A 16,642-nucleotide genomic window follows, 5' to 3' on the forward strand; every position below is an offset into this window, starting at 1 on the left:
GATGCTGTGTTAGGCTTTTAAGATTTAGCGAAAGACTATGTTCTTAAATGCAATTATCTCACTTGTAAAAGAGAAGAACGTTACAAGGCATCAGTACAAACATGCACTGGCTCATTTGACTTTTTTCCTTCAATTTGTTTAAATGCTCAACCTATCAAAGGTTGTCCATCATCCAGAAATATGTGTTGTCTGTCTTTTCATTGATCACGTCAATGTTACAGAACTGGTTACATTGTATGGAGAAGAATGTTACTTCTGGCATCTGTACACATTCACGAGAATTGAGTTCTAATCGTCGATAACGACGCAAACTAAAAATTACAAAGTCTTGTGGATCGACACTTACGGTATTCTTAAACAATTAAACGCTATAAACATCTCGAACAAGCATAGGTAATGAATCCCCACGCTTTAAAATGTGAGTCACTAAATGTAATCACTGATTGGGGCAGGGTATGACGATCACTTGCGGGCATCATTTGTGCCATAATTGTTCTTGTGCTTTTACAAAGTCGTTGGTGTGTACAAACTCTTCTCATATTCTGAGGTATAAATCTACCGTCCCTGGCTGAACTTCCTTCGTCAATTGAATTTGACACTGGGGCAAGTAACATGCATTTTCCTGTTCTATCGTATACATGTTGAATTAATATTTCCATAAATTAGTGTTCTAGCACAAAATTAGACATTTAGATATGCTGTATATATATATATATATATATTGCCCATTTTATACCTCTCCCATGGGCGATGTTTCAGCAGGTGGGCGGTTTTTTTGGTTGCACAAAAATGCTGATTTATTTGCAAGTCACAGAAGATCTAGTACAGATTTCAGTTTCAGATACATGCCGTAGGTCTTCTGATTTAAGAGTCATTTTAAATACATTTTAGTCGTTCCTGGACTATCGTGAATGAGTAAACTCGATTTGACAATGAGCGGCTGTTATTTCCTTCTTTCGATATAAAATTTTTCCATGGCCTTATCAGTAAAAATTAGAAATTAAGACCTTGTGAATAATTATTGGTCACCAAGATCTTGTTGAAATAAAGAGAGCCTTGCTACTTATTTTTTGGGGGATAAGGTTCATTGATGCATGGACAGTAAATGTATAAATGTACTTCTGGTATTGTAATATCAGTGATGCAGAACCAAATTGGATTTGCAGATGATTTTAGTGTTTCCCACAGTCTATTAATTCTCCCATTGTGGTCCATTAAGCCTCTGTGGGAGTTCATTATTGTTACATTAATATTGAGTGAAACAGAAACCGTTTTTCTAATGATTGATTAATTTGTAACTGCCTACTACCCACTGAGTTTATACACTATCTTGAGATAATAACATGTCTAATATTGCCAATGAAAAGTAACAAATTTCATTTAAAATATCTAATTAACGTAAACATTATTAATACAGCAGTTAGAATCATAATATTCTGTTGATATGCAAATCATCTGTGACGCTTTGCAGCTGTGTTCTTCCCAGGAAAACACTTTATGAATTTGCTCCATTAGTAGCACATGTTCTTACGTAGACAACAGTGGTGTGGAAATTGTTATATCAGGGTGTATGATAAAGATCCAGCAGGTGTTTTTCTAGAAAAAACCTGCTATAGGCTGCGCTGCAATTCAATGGAGCATTATATGGCTTCCTTGGGGCCAGAATTGCTATCAGACAGGTCACAGTTGAAGATTGTGGCCACATGTGATCCATGGTCAATCAGAATTTCATGGTTGCCAGAGAATCTGCTCCCCAGGGTAAGGGGTCGCATGGCCATGCAGGGTTTGCGCTAGTGTCCCGGCAAGACGAGTCCCATTTACAAAATTGAAATTTGACCCTGGATAATTATATTAGAGATTGGACCCCAGCTTGCCTGAAAAACTGGGTCCCTCTTCAATAATTGGAGTCCGGGAAGCAAAATATGGGCCCATGGCATAAGGGCGCTGCTCCCTTGTTTGAAAAAATCCCTGTAAAATACAATTTCTGGTTTATGTATATGAACTTTTCTACCTGTAAGTAACACTGTCATGAATGAACCATCTGTACATGGTGATGATCACGTCACCACGTCATGGTCAGTGCTGCTTCTGTGCGATTTTTATTGCCTACCTATTCACAAATTGAAATCCTCGTAAATTATCTATTTGTCAATGGTGGGAATCGGTGCAATTTTAAGTATCCATGTCAATGCAGTCCATAATGGATAGGTCTTCGTCTGATCCCACCATGACTGTGGTAACCAGAATTGTGTATCCTTTACCAAACTACATTGTCAATACACAAAGGATTTGTCCTGATCTTGTCGTCATCGTTGACTGATTTTAAGAGTTTCTTTGTTGAAATGGACTTTTCAACCTTTTTAATGTTAAGACTCTGTTGGGGGAGGTGGGGTTTGGGCAATTATTAAACAAGAGTCAGAGCTTTGATGGGTACTATAAAATATATATATTGTTCCTATCTTCTGTGATGGAAGCCGTGTTCTCACAGGGAATTAAATACGTAGGGTGGAATTGTTCCATCAGGTTAGAAATTATAAGACAATTACCCATCCATGTGGAACTGCAGGCAGAAATTAAGTATTTTGTTCCCTCATAGTGGAGACAGTGTACTCAAATTTTTATTATGTTTGAATTTTATTCTACAATTATAAATTGTCACTTGTACATTGTATTTTCTTATGTTTTTGTAATTTGACAATTTGTCTAATACATCTAAAAGTGAAAAAAACTTTTCAATCATGACATAAATGTTACATGTCTAAGGTCTAGTGAGAACACTGGAAAGTTCACTATCGTGTTTTGACAATCTGTTTGCGACAAAATCTTCAACTTAAAAATTCTTATTGATTGTAATGATCATTATGATGACACTTTTAGTAGCAAGTGACATTAATTTGTTATATTTGAAAAACACTTTTGTTAGGAAAGGAAGTTTATCTTTAATCCACTCGACGTTTTAACAAAATGATTTTGTACAGACTGCTTTTCTCCCCACAGGAAATGTTGATAAAAAATGACAAACCTTTTGATCAAAACTAAAAGTAATAACTGTCTGTATGATTCAAAATGATGATTAAATTTACTGAAAATTTTACAAAATGTGAAAATATTGGCGCTGAATTTTGGAAAAAAAAGGCCAAAGCTAAATTGTGTTACCTTGCATATATAAATAGTTGTTAGCTCCGCTGTCAACTTCGTAGAGCGGAGCTTATCATATGAGTGATTGTCCGTCGTCGTTCGTGTCAATGTTTTACTTTTTCAACTTCTATTTGAAAACTACAAACCTGAATGCTTTGATACTTGGTGTAGTAGACCTCTCTTAGGTTTTTTTCATTTCATGATGATATCTTCAATTCTCTAATTTTGGTGAATATTTTTGTCATTTTTGGTAAAAAGTTATATTTTCGACTTCTTGTTAAAACCCGCAAGTCCAATTGCTTTGATATTACGTATATAGGTACTACATGTGGACCTTTTTCAGATTTGTTCATTTCGTGGTAATATCTTCAATTATCTAATTTTGATAATTATTTTTGTCTTTTTTGGTACATTGATACTATACATATTGTTCATTTTCTAATGATATCTTCTGTTCTTTAATTGAAATGTGCATTGCTAACAGCGGAGCTTTCTCGGCCGACAGGCTGCTTGTTTTATATTTGTGAAAATATGTTTCTTTGGTATTGTACTAAACTAAACTCTTGAAAAGAAAAATTTATGTCATTTAAATGGGTATTGTTCATACGATTCTGATGCAAGAGTTATCAGGCCGAGAGAAAACATTTCAGTACAGGATCAATTTGTTAAATGCTGCTTTCACAGCTGTATTCAGATATTGATACAGCTTGTACAAAACATGAATAATTGGATGCAGTGCGTAATAGCAAAAATATCTACGATTAACGTGTGTGTATCCATGGCAACCATGTATTATTAATATCAGTATGTGTTTTCATCTGATCTCACTGCGTTGTCACACGGACATCTGGTGCAATTACATTTTAAATTAATTTGCATGTTTTTAGTAATTCAAGTCCATTTACAGATCCCAGCAGTTACAAGCATTCAGGGATTGGCCATGAGGTTCTTAGGGGAGGGGGATGTTATATTAAAAAGAGATCAGGTGAGGACATTTAGAGAAAATAGACATAAAGATGAAGATTAGAATCAAGCTCAAAACTATGCATCAGATTTTCTACTGTTTTCCCTCCAAGAGTTTCTAATGGTGAACTCCTCAGATAAAATACACAACATGCTGAGGGGGGAAGGTACCACATGTATGATAATGTTTATCTTCTAAACAGGGGAGGTATGATACATTTGTTATGCATTCTATTAGTAGTACATGCACTTACATAGGAAAAGTAAATCATGTTTTGATGCTCGAGCATATAGACTGTAGTAAATGCATTTTTTTGTTTACATACACTTATAATAGAACAAATACAGTATACCAACTTCAGTGTTTTACTGAACATGTTGATTTGTATTTACATATGTAGGTTGTCTCAATCTTAATATGAAAAAAAAAAACATGGTTTATTCACACGCGCGGTTAAAGCCACTCAACATCCGATTTTGTGGTATCTTGTTACCCATGTGAAATTGCGAGACATACTGGTATCTGAGGGACACACTTGTCTCATGAACAACCTGATATATATATATATATATATACACTGTATTTGCTCTGTTAATAGCTGTGTGTTGATGTATGTTTATACATGTAGTTGTTCCTATGTTTAATATTTTAATAATTCAGTACTGTAAAATACTTTATTTTCGCTTGGAATTAATTTTCGCCATTTTCTCTGAAGGAATGATTCAGTAAAAATAAAATCCAGCGAATATACCCATTTTCCTATATATTACATTCAACTTGTCAAAAATCAGTGAAAATAAATTCCATACAAAACACCCAAAATGTCTTTTCAGCGAAAATTAATTCTAGCTAAAATAAAGTATTTTACAGTGTGTGCAGTAAATGTGATTTTATGTGTGCTATTATTGGAGATGTACTTTTCATTACGGTACATTGAATTGTCCCTTCTTTCTATCACTAAGTCTACAGTGGGTACTGTTCATGTTACAACCAGGGTACCAAAAACTTGTATATCATAACTAATAGTCAACAAATTACTTTAAGAATGTATATATTGTACACGTTGCTGGATATTTGTATCAAGTATGACGTCACTGTGGTGCATAGCATCATTTGACAGTAAGGCACAGATACAGAAAGATTGGCCTGTCATGTTCGTTTTCAATAGTAGTGAAGGTCTTGTCACATAATACAAGCTCCCGTGGGTGTTCCCCAGGACAGATCACTTTTGTCTGCTTCAACTTGGGATTCCCCCCCTCCTCCCTCTCCCAACTGTAGTGCATGTGTCGCAAAGATGATTAATGACACTGCCAAACAAAAATAAACTTTCAACCAATCAAAACAAATGCATTTTACCAGTGAGGCATTGAGGAGTGCTTTTGTTAGATGACCTTTAAATCAGAGCGACAGTGCGATGCTAGAATTTTCTGCCTTCCATCATTCCATCGAGTACATTTAGATGCAAAACTAGGCAGAAAATCAACATGTTCATAGAATTGGTAAATTACACCATCAATCTTGCACGAGTTTATTTTAAGTGTTATAGTCAACATGGTAGCAATTTTTGTGAATGATATTCTCATGATGCAATTTACAGCTATACTAAATAATGTAGCTGTGTGGCTTCTATCACGAGATTCCTAATACAGATTTGACGATAATAGAGCAAATATAGTACATTAACATCTATGGTTGAATATAAACTATTTCAGATTGAATACGATTAGATTAAATCTCCCTCCTGTGAATGTTATACAGCTGTACCCCAAATGTTGCCAGAAAGTGTACTTAATGTAGTCATGGAGATGCATAACAACAATCTAAAGCTAAAGCAGGACTTAAATTGAACTACATGTATGCTTTTGATGTTATCCTGTATGTAAAAACATCTTTGCACTGAATGTTTCCTGTCATGCTGTGCATGGAAATCCCAACCTAAAGGTATTGTGGGTATTAGCACCAATGCTCACAAACAGAGCATAATCCATACATTAGCATTATAGCTTGTTAATAAAGAACCAATGTACTTGGTCTGCAGGTTATAGTGGTTGTACTATTGTCCATGATAAGCATGGCCTCGTTCAACAATCAAAAGGGTTTCTGTTATTGGAGATAATGCCCCGTTATGTACACTGGTGTCTGTGTGAAAGGTCTTGAGTGGACTGTTATATTAGTTCTTCCTTCAGCTAACTGTGTGTATTTAACTTCAGTCTGGTCAGCAACCATCATATCTACTGTATTACACTGGCTTCCTGTATAAAGATTAGGTAGATAATGTAGGTACATGTAGCTTGATTGAACAGTATTAAAGTGGGTCAGGCTATCAACTGGAATTTCAAAGGTTGTTGTTTTTATGCAAAACCAAAGCATTGAGGTTTCAATGCAAGTGATGTTTACCTGACTTTAGTTGCTTTATTGGGCTATTCCAGTTAATATCTGCACCCCCTGTGGATGTGGTTCTTTCATGAGCTTTTTACCTCAAGTATGATATTTGCTCTACAGAATGCTCAGATTGCAAAGGAATTTGATCTGTGATTGTCCCATCCCTTTGATCTGTATTCAAGAGTGTGTTTATTGTGACTAGCATGAATGGGTATGCTTCGGTTCGACAATGAGCTTTTTATCACTGGTTTAAACAATATTGAATTATTCTTCAAATACTCAGTTTAGCTTTTGGAAACAACTATTTTTAGATTTGAAAAAAAAATCATGCTATTTTCCCCATCAAAATCCAAGCTAAACGATCGTACTACAACATCGGCAAATCTCTTCCGCGTTGCGTTCATTAACATGTTTAAATGAGCTATGGTAATTTGAACACATTGGCATCATCCAGCATTTTGATTGGTTAATTGGCGATTTGACCTATATACAAGAGAAAGAACATGGCTGATACCCGACAGCATCGAACGTTATACAATACAATACAATACATACTTTATTGACATCATTCTGTTTGAAGAGAACATACAGTCAAGTGCTAAACTAATAATTAAAATTAAAAAAAAAAAAAAAAAGGAATAAATTAATATGTAGTTTAAATAAATACATATTTAAAATTATGAAATATTGATATATATATTTAAAATGCACCACATTCTCTAATATAGTTCGCAAGTTCCTTATTTACATTGCTCATAATGTATATGAACTTGTCATCTGGTTTCATCAAATTAAAATATGGATGTATATGAGCAATTTTTCCAAACAGCTGACATCTTGCATTTTTATGACTTGGACTGGACAATCAATCAATCAGGAAATGGAATTCATCCTCCACTGCATCCGTATCACACTTTTTGCATACCCTTTCTTCAAACTTTATTTTTGGTCTAACATGCCTACCCTTCTCTATCATTAGACCATGGTCACTTATCCTGAATTTACAGATACTTTTTCTATAGTGGGGGTCTTTAATTTGTGTTAAATACTGTTCCATTTTGAATTCATTTTTGAATTTACAATAAGTTCTTAATTTATTATTTTCACCTGATGATGATTTTTTTGAGGTTATTTGTTTTTTCCATAATTCAATATAATTCTTTTCTATTTGGCTACTTATTTGTTGTATATTTTTGTTACCTCTACTCCAAAATCCATTTATTTCACTTCCTATTATTTCCTGTACTGATTTTGCCCATTTTAGCTGATTATTAATATTGCATGTAATTGCATCATTTATTAGGATGTGTTTTTTGGTATTGAAAATAATATGCCAATATCTAATCATCATTTTATTTATAAAGACTGATATTGGTTGTCTGCCCAGTTCACCATGCACCGCTAAGTTTATTGACGCCTGATTAACTTGTAGTAACATTTTAGACATTTTAAGGTTGAGCATTTCTGGGTAACTTCTATCTGTGTATTTTTCTGAACCCCAAATCTTACATCCATAAGTCAGAATGGGTTGAATTACATGGTCAAACATGTTTATCCAAGTTGGTATACTTATATTAGTTGATGTAGTAATTAATTTCTTAATATAGAAAAAAGTTTTCAATGCCTTTTTATATAATTTTTCTTTTGCTAAATCAAAATTTCCACTAGGTTTAAATTCTATGCCTAAATATTTATAATTTCTAACTATATCTAATTCTTCATTTTTATAATGAAAGATAAACTTATGGTTCAATAATTTTCCACTTTTATTGAATACCATTATTTTTGTTTTTGTAGTGTTTACCTCAAGGTTCCACTTACTGCAGTATTGAGATAATTTATTGAAACAGTTTTGTAAACCTGAATCTGTTTCAGATATGAACACAAGGTCATCTGCATATAATAAACTACCAATTGATATATCATTTAGCTTAACAGGTTTACATGACTCATCTAACTCACTTGGCAAATCATTTAAGAATAAGTTAAAAAGCATTGGGCTGATGTTACATCCCTGTCTCACCCCTCTGAGTGATTTGAAATCATTTGTTAATCCATTGTTTAATTTTATGCTATACTTAACATCATTATACATGTTTTTAATTACATTATATATTTTTCCATTAATTTTATTTTTTAATAATTTGTAATAGAGCCCTTTACGCCATATGCTATCGAAAGCCTTTCTAAAATCCACAAATCCAACAAATACTTTGTTTAATTTACCATTTGTTTGGTTTATTTGATTGGTATTGCTCTTATTATTTATATATTTATCAGTTATTGTTTTAAGAATGAACATGTTATCTGTTGTTCTATAACCTGGCCTGAAACCAGCCTGACATGGATTTAAAATGTTATTTTGCTCAACATGTATATGAAGTCTACTATTAATCACAGATGTAAATAGTTTTGACAAACAACTTGACAGTGCTATTCCTCTATAATTACTTGGATTATTCTTATCCCCTGACTTGTAGATTGGTTTGATTATGCTACTTCGCCAACTATCTGGAAATTTACCTGTATTTAAAATGATATTGAATAGTTTCTTGATAGGTGTATTCAATACTGTTTGTCCATAGATAATCAGTTCATTTAATATTTTATCTTTGCCTGGTGATTTTTTATATGAGACCGGAATCATTTGCTTACGGTGAAACTAAGTTGAATTTTATTTGCATATCATAAGAATTCAACGAATTTATTTTTTGTGCGTGATTATAATTACAAAATAATCAACAAGTGTGAAACGCAGCATGACCGGATTGTACAACCGTGATCATTTGCTAAGCAATGCAGTTGTGTTCATTTTTATTTGAAACTTCGTCTAGAATATACTTTCGTTACCAATAAAATAAATAAAAATGTATTTGACGTACAAGTGCCCAAAAAATATTTGATAGTCTTTTTTTGAAATTTTGAACCCCAAATACATTGTAAGTGCCCACTAGCCGTGAAATCCCAGGATCTGGTACCGGGGATATTACCGATAGTGTATGATTTCTTCATGAATCTGGTTACCCTACAACAAAGGCCACTTTGATCCAAACATTGTAGATTGTGAACAAGTAGATCCTCGCTTTGGGACCATTGTAATTTATTTTTAGAAACATTTCTGGGACAATGGGGAAAAAAGTTAATTTCGAGGCCTGATCAAGTATATATAGATCTTGACTCCCACTCTGTCTATTGTATTTATTTACATGCTTTCTCTCATACTCAACTGGTCACCAAATATAACTAGTGTGCGCCAAATATAACTAGTGTGCACCAAATATAACTAGTGTGCGCCAAATATAACTAGTGTGCGCCAAATATAACTAGTGTGCGCTTTTTACGCTGTTCGCTGGCTTGAATGTTGGCAAGCCTAAATAGGTTTTGATTGTATACAGCGCCACCACTTGCTGTACCCAGCTCCATGTGTCCAGCATACTTTGTAAATACATTTGTTGATGTACATGTGCATTTCTATACGAGATGCGCCTCTAATAGAACAAATACAGTGTGTCGTTTTTTTTGTGTCCATTCAACCATGGTGGAAATCTCTGAATAAATAATCCTGGCGTGCCAACCCCCAAAATTCATGTTTCACCTTCCATAGACATTATATTCCGGTACATTATCGCTAAACTTGTACAAACAATGCAGTCGCCAGGGATGAAAACTGGACCCACTATTTGATTTATACTGACTATTTACATGTCTTATAGTACGTACACATTCTAGAGGTGTATATTTGTGTTCTCCCTGTTAGCATATTTACACTGCATTGAGCCTGTATTATGTATATGCATGCCACTGTTGAACCAATAGAATCAGACAAAACATCAAAGTAGCTTGAAATTTTCGGTGGTGTAAAGTACAAACCGCAGAAATCAAAACCTGTATTAGATATCTGGGTCGGGTAAAAGGTATAGAATGAAAAATGGGTGTGGCCCTTTGGATGTTTTTTTCTTATTCTGTATATGCCTATTCCTGACCTTTTGCCCCAGTGCTGTAGCAAGGATTTACTGTTCTATATTATAGTGTCTGCCATTGTTAGATGTTTCAAGCAATAGTACTTATAGGAGACATACTTTTGTCGCCTTTATTTCCCAAAACAGTTGATCCAGACTTTTGCCAATAGAAAATTGTATGTCCATTTGATACAAAATAATACATAAAATTAGAGAAAAAAATATGTAAAAAGTTTTTTTGATGGTAAAAATCACCTTGTTCAAAGGTCTGATCTCAATGCACCCATGAAGTCCTTAGATTATATGTAGAGCCTGCTGCAGACTGTTGATTTTTTTTCTTTTTATTTTGCATATTAACAAATTATTTTTTACCAAATGTCTTTAAATGTGTACAGATTGTATTATAATTTGATTAAGTATGTGAAATGTATTATCTCAGATTTTGTTGTCAGTTTCATTTTCTTAGAAAGAATACTGGTTGTGACAATTGAAGGTCATTTGGGGTTAGCAGAATATAGTGTAGTTGGTCAATGGGTCAAACAAAATGTCATTCAGGGTCACCGTAATATATTGTATTTAGTCAATATATTGTTGAGATGTAAATGTATTCAGTAAATGTACGAATACAAGTATGCATTGGTGGTATATTCTTCTGTTTAACTGCATGCATTGAAGGGAGGTATTAATCCTAAACTGCATACTGTGTAAAACCATTGAATTTCACTAATTTGATATTTTGAGCATATTTGCTTTGTTTTAATTTCACGAATTTGTCAAGGAAAGTTTTCTTATTTTACACATTCACATGGATTTAATTTAGCAGATTTTATTTATCAGTGAAAATACCGAGTGAGTATTTAATGCATTAACACAGTATATTTCGGTACTCCATACTTGACAGTCTTTTGTACTGAGGTTTATGTAAATTTTCTGTTCTTGGTGGCAATTTGAATTTGAACAAAAACCAATAGTATTACCGTCAAATTGTACGAACTTTGCAGCCTCATTACCCACTTACTTCACGGTGGGAAAACTCTTTATACCACAGGCAGAGAACATTGTACTGGATAAATAACTACGGTACACAGTTCACAGCAAGCAATTCGAAATGGCGTCATTATTGGGTTGTCTTTGTGCGTAACATTATTATATTGCACGTATAATCGCAGCAGTGTTCCATGGCTACTATAGTTTTGTTGCGTTTAAATTATTATCGCTGACAGGCATAGAATTTCAGAACACTTAAAGGTCAGCTACTGCTGCTCTCGGGAAATACGTTGTTGTCTACGACATTGCTGCGTGGTAGTCTGATGGGCCACAAGTTTTAAAAACTGGTAGTCCCTTAGTAATATTTGGTCCATCTGATTTTTAACATTCTTAGAACCATGCAGTAAAGTGTGAATTATAAAAATAAAAAACTTGTTGTTTTGCTCTATTTGTGTGGGACATCCGCAGTTTTAAAGACTAAGTGTTTTATTTCAAAAACAGAGTACCGTAAAATCTATATTAGAAATTGCATCCCTAATAGAAGTCTCACTCATTCCTTTTGAATAATCGAGAGCCAAAAATTCAACATTTCTCATATGTGTAGATGCTCTAATAGAAACCGCATCCCCTGTGTTGCATTGTACCATTCTAGTGAATTAGTAAATTTCCCTTTTAAAATTAAAAGATTTTTCCCATGATGCATTGCATACACATGCTGTAACATGGAGTGCCTATTGAGCTGGTGAGCACGAGTAGGGTAGTCTTGTTAAACTGTTCAGGAGAGTCTCAACAACTAGCCCAAAGTACCGGTACATTTTCCTGATCAGCTATTGGTTGCCAGGCGGTGAAAATGCTTGTATGTGCCCCTTCCCCCAATAAACCAAGTGGAATTCTCATGTACTGCACTGGTTTATAATGGGGTCCACACCCATCCTGCTATTGTGTGTGCGTTCAGCTAGCATTATAGCTGTCAGCATGGCGTGAGAAGTTTATCGTTACAGTTTGTTGTCTCCATTGTTTGTATATTAGCCATTATCCACACATGATCTGGTTCTGTAAGCACTAAGGTACATTGGTTGGATTTTTATATTGGCATTGGTTGTAACTATGATAATATTGTTTGAATTCATCATGGTATGAATGATGTACATGTTCTTAGTTTAACATTGTTTAAATGTGCAATCCTGTTGGAAGGGATACGATAACATGTACTGTGGAATACTTTATTTTCGCTGGATTCAATTTTCGCTGAAAAGGCTTTTTGGGCGTTTTGCTTGGAATTTATTTTCACTTTTTGATGAGTTTAATGTGAAATATAGGAAAAAAAGTATATTCGCTGGATTTTATTTTCACGGAATCATCCCTTCAGTGAAAATAGCGAAAATAAATTCCAAGCGAAAATAAAGTATTCTACAGTATATACATGCATGCATTTGCTCTATTAATAGGTCAGTAAAAGTCAGTAGTGTGTGACACAGTGTGTCTGGTCAAAAGAAGTAATATTTGAACAATCGAGCAGGGTTTCAGTTGGCTTAAAATTAACTTATTACTAACATATATCATAACCCATATCTAATTATTCATCTAATTATTCGCAATGCTGTTACTGATAGGTATAAAGCAATAAATTTAACAAAAAACACTTTATCTGAAATGATTGAGTAAACTTTTAAATAATCGCAGCAAATTACTGATATTCGGTGAGCATCTGAATCACTGTGATCCAGTATATGTGTACTACTGAAGATGCGCTTGTAATATGGTAACTGTAGTTCACATAGCGACTTGCAGTGCGCCCTCTAGCAGAACTGAATTTGTAGTGATCATGAGCCAAATAGGATACTGTAAATCAAGTTTGGACAGCTTGTTTACTGCGCAGGAGTTACGTTTTCAAGAAAAATTATGTAGGCAACTTGTTAAAGTACAAACAAAAAAAAGTAAGAGACTACTAGTAGCTTTCCTGAACTAGTTAAACTTATGGTAGTAACATTTATAGTCGCAGTGAAAATTTCCCGTGGGTCATAAATCATTAAGTACAGAGGAATTTATTCTTCGTTTCTTTTTGCCACTAACTCTCTTATACTGCAATGAAAGTCTAACACGCAAAATAAATCAATATTTTACTCAGCTGTGCTCGCTAGGCAGGTATTTCCTGCTACGTATAAAATTCACCTGCAACATATGACATCCCAAGGGGAGAGTGTATAATCCACCCATTTACAATGTGTAATCTGCCGTGTAATTGTCAAGTTATAAAACCAGAAGCGCATGGCCATGTTTGTATAAAGTCAATGGCGTCAATCCCGGGGGATAACAGTGTTAAATTGTTTGACACCATTGTCTAGTATATTTAAAGGGCGATGGTCGTCGCACCGTGCATGCGCGAGATATTTGTCTCATATAAACAAATATGGCTATTTTGACTTTTGCGCACACAAGCGAGTACAAACTGAGAGGTTACCAAGCTTTAATTTGATATTTTTATTGGTGATTGGAAGGTATTGAAGAAGTCGCTGGTAGTAATTAGTGCAAGTGACGCCCAGGACCAAACTTGTACTTGTGATTTCATGAGAAAAGTGCACTGGATTGTGGGAAAATCAATGTTTACACAAATGTCTACCGCGCTTTAATTTGCCATTGTTTTACCTTTTTGAAATGTTAACAGTAAATGTCATTTTTTGGTTGGAATTTTCATTACGAGGGTACATGTACATTGTAAAAGGTACAATCTAACCATGCTTTGACAGATTATCAAATACACTCATAAAATAGGGTTTCATATATACATGTATACTTTTCAGTTATGTTCCATGTACAAGTATTTATTTCAATACAATGTAACAATTGTTTTGAAGAAGATTCAAAGAATCAAGCTCCCTTTCATTTTCACTAACTCTGATAAGTCCAAAGATTCAAGATCCAGAGATGATTCTTAGATATGCAAATAAAACATTTTCAGTATTTGCGAAGACCAAGTCCACTGGTTGATGTTCATACGTCAGTGGATGTGATTGGGCATAGTTGAATACTTTTGAAATTACCATAATGCCATTATAATAGGTACATGTAGATAGACATGCTTGCCAATCAATTATCATAGAAATTATTATTTTTTGGGCTGTACATGTATGCCCCCTCAGTGCTTGCATTTGAACTTTACTTAAACCTTAAGTTGAGAGTAAAAACAGGTGACATTCATTATCGGGAACTGTCACTTGGCACAAAAACAGAATTTGAAAATTCGGACCCTGATTTCTTAAGAACATGTAGTACAGTGTACATGTTTGTCAAAATGAGTTTTTTGTGGGTGATAAAACTCATTTATGTGTTACTTGATGACATTGTTTATTTTGACCAACATTTCTTGTTTGATTTCAGGATTCACAAGATGAGACGTCTGAAACCAAGAGTACTGCTATGCCGCAGCCTAACTGGTTTTGTCATGTGTGTCAGATTCGCTGTATGGATCTTAAAGTAAGTTTGCATTGCACTCTTAGAACACCAAAATACATGTATATTGTATTCTTTAATGTAGATTTGTATTCTTTAAGCATCAACCAATTATTACTATTAGTTGAGTGATTTTAGCGTCTTGAATCAGTCTTCTTCATTGGAGACGTTTTACTCTCAATTCCGAGGTACGACAAGGTATTTCCTAAAAAATACTGTAAATTGCTTTAAATTTTCATGAATTTTGTGAGTCTGGGGGAAAATAGTAGTAGCAGTGCAGATTGACGACACAGAGAAACATTCGCGAAATTCACATGCTATATGATCATCGAATCGCAAGAATCCCTAGCAGGGAAAGTTAAAGCGCACTGGTCATCGCGCAGCGTGTGTTCGAATTTCATGTACAGTAGAACCTGTCAAAACCGACCATGACTGGGACTGGGATCTATGGTCGGTTTTCAGAGGGAGTCGGTTTATTCAGGGTGGGCGAAACTTCTATTGAAACAACAATTACATGTGCTTTAAACACGAGACAAATGAAAGACACTGCAGTTTGCCTCTGGTGATTATACATTTGTACATGTACATGTATTTACATTTATTGTATTGTTTCAATAAAATAATTTACCACACAAGACAAGAATATTATGGTATGTACATGAAATCAATAAACATTAAAATAACTGTTGGAACAAACCGGGTAATTATCGCATTTCGTAACTGAAGGCGTCCATTTTGAATGACATCAGAACGTAAGTTTACGTGAGCTACATGTAATTATCATAATTTATGCAGATGTAAAAAAAAACATCAAGTTTTGACTGCTTTAAAGAACATCTTTTTTCAACGATTTTGTTCGTTCGAATTATGAAATTTTGGTTATCTGTACAGTAGCTGGAGTCTTTGTTTATTGCGAAGTTTTGTAATCTTGTCAAAATGTCTAGCACATCGCCATGCGTCAAGTCATGGTCGTCGTGGGGGTCAATAATTTGACTGTCGTTGTCATCATTGTCTGTAGATTCATGGTTTTCTTTGTCTGCAATAAAATTCTCAACAATCTGTTGCTCCCACTCGCCGTCATACGTTGCTTCAGTCGGTATACGTTCATCAAAGTTGAGGTATTCATCAACGCTACACTGTGTTTGCGGGTCTGCAACTTGCTAAATAAGGTTTCCGAATTCTTTGTTGTCGTCTGCTTCTTCGTCATCATAAATTTCAATCTTGAAGCCCCCTAACGGAAACATTCGAAAGCACAAAATTGTCGATCAGAAACGTTATGGAAAGAAGAAAACTCAATGTCTTGATCGTTGAAGAAGTGATAATGCAGTGTGCTTCACCGCAATTGAAGTTGATGATCCCGATCATTTGTTTATATCCGGGGTCATTGCACTGCCCAGACATTGCACGATGCGAGGTCATGTGGTGTGAAAATCTTAATCAGTTGCTATTGTTTTACACGGGATGTTACTTGTAGTGTGAGATTTGTTATCGTTTCTGTGACGTTCACGGTAAATTGAACACAATGCACACTTTTTAGATCGGGCACACCGGATTACTAGATAGCGGATGTGGTGCAACTGGTCGGATGGCCGATGTATTCAGTGTGACTATTGGACCTGGGACCGATCAATGCGGTCGGAGTTCGGAGTAGACAGTGGTCGGATTTCACAGGTTGTTTTAACATAGGTGTCTATGGAAAAATTTCGGGACTACATAAATCGGTCGGTTCTGACAGTAGGTCGGTTTATCCAGGGGTCGGTTT

General features: G+C 34.7%; 1 protein-coding gene across 1 annotated transcript in view; it reads left to right on the forward strand.

Annotated features, from left to right (window-relative positions):
* Nucleotides 1–16,642, forward strand: part of LOC100372957 (uncharacterized) — a 56,892-nt gene that overhangs the window by 7,839 nt on the left and 32,411 nt on the right. Inside the window, exon 2 of the mRNA XM_006812430.3 lies at nt 14,809–14,904. Within this exon, the coding sequence (XP_006812493.1) occupies nt 14,809–14,904 (96 nt within the window). The remainder of the gene's footprint in view (nt 1–14,808; nt 14,905–16,642) is intronic.

This window comes from Saccoglossus kowalevskii, chromosome 12, assembly GCF_978046115.1.
Source record: "Saccoglossus kowalevskii chromosome 12, keSacKowa6.1, whole genome shotgun sequence".
Lineage (NCBI taxonomy): Eukaryota > Metazoa > Hemichordata > Enteropneusta > Harrimaniidae > Saccoglossus > Saccoglossus kowalevskii.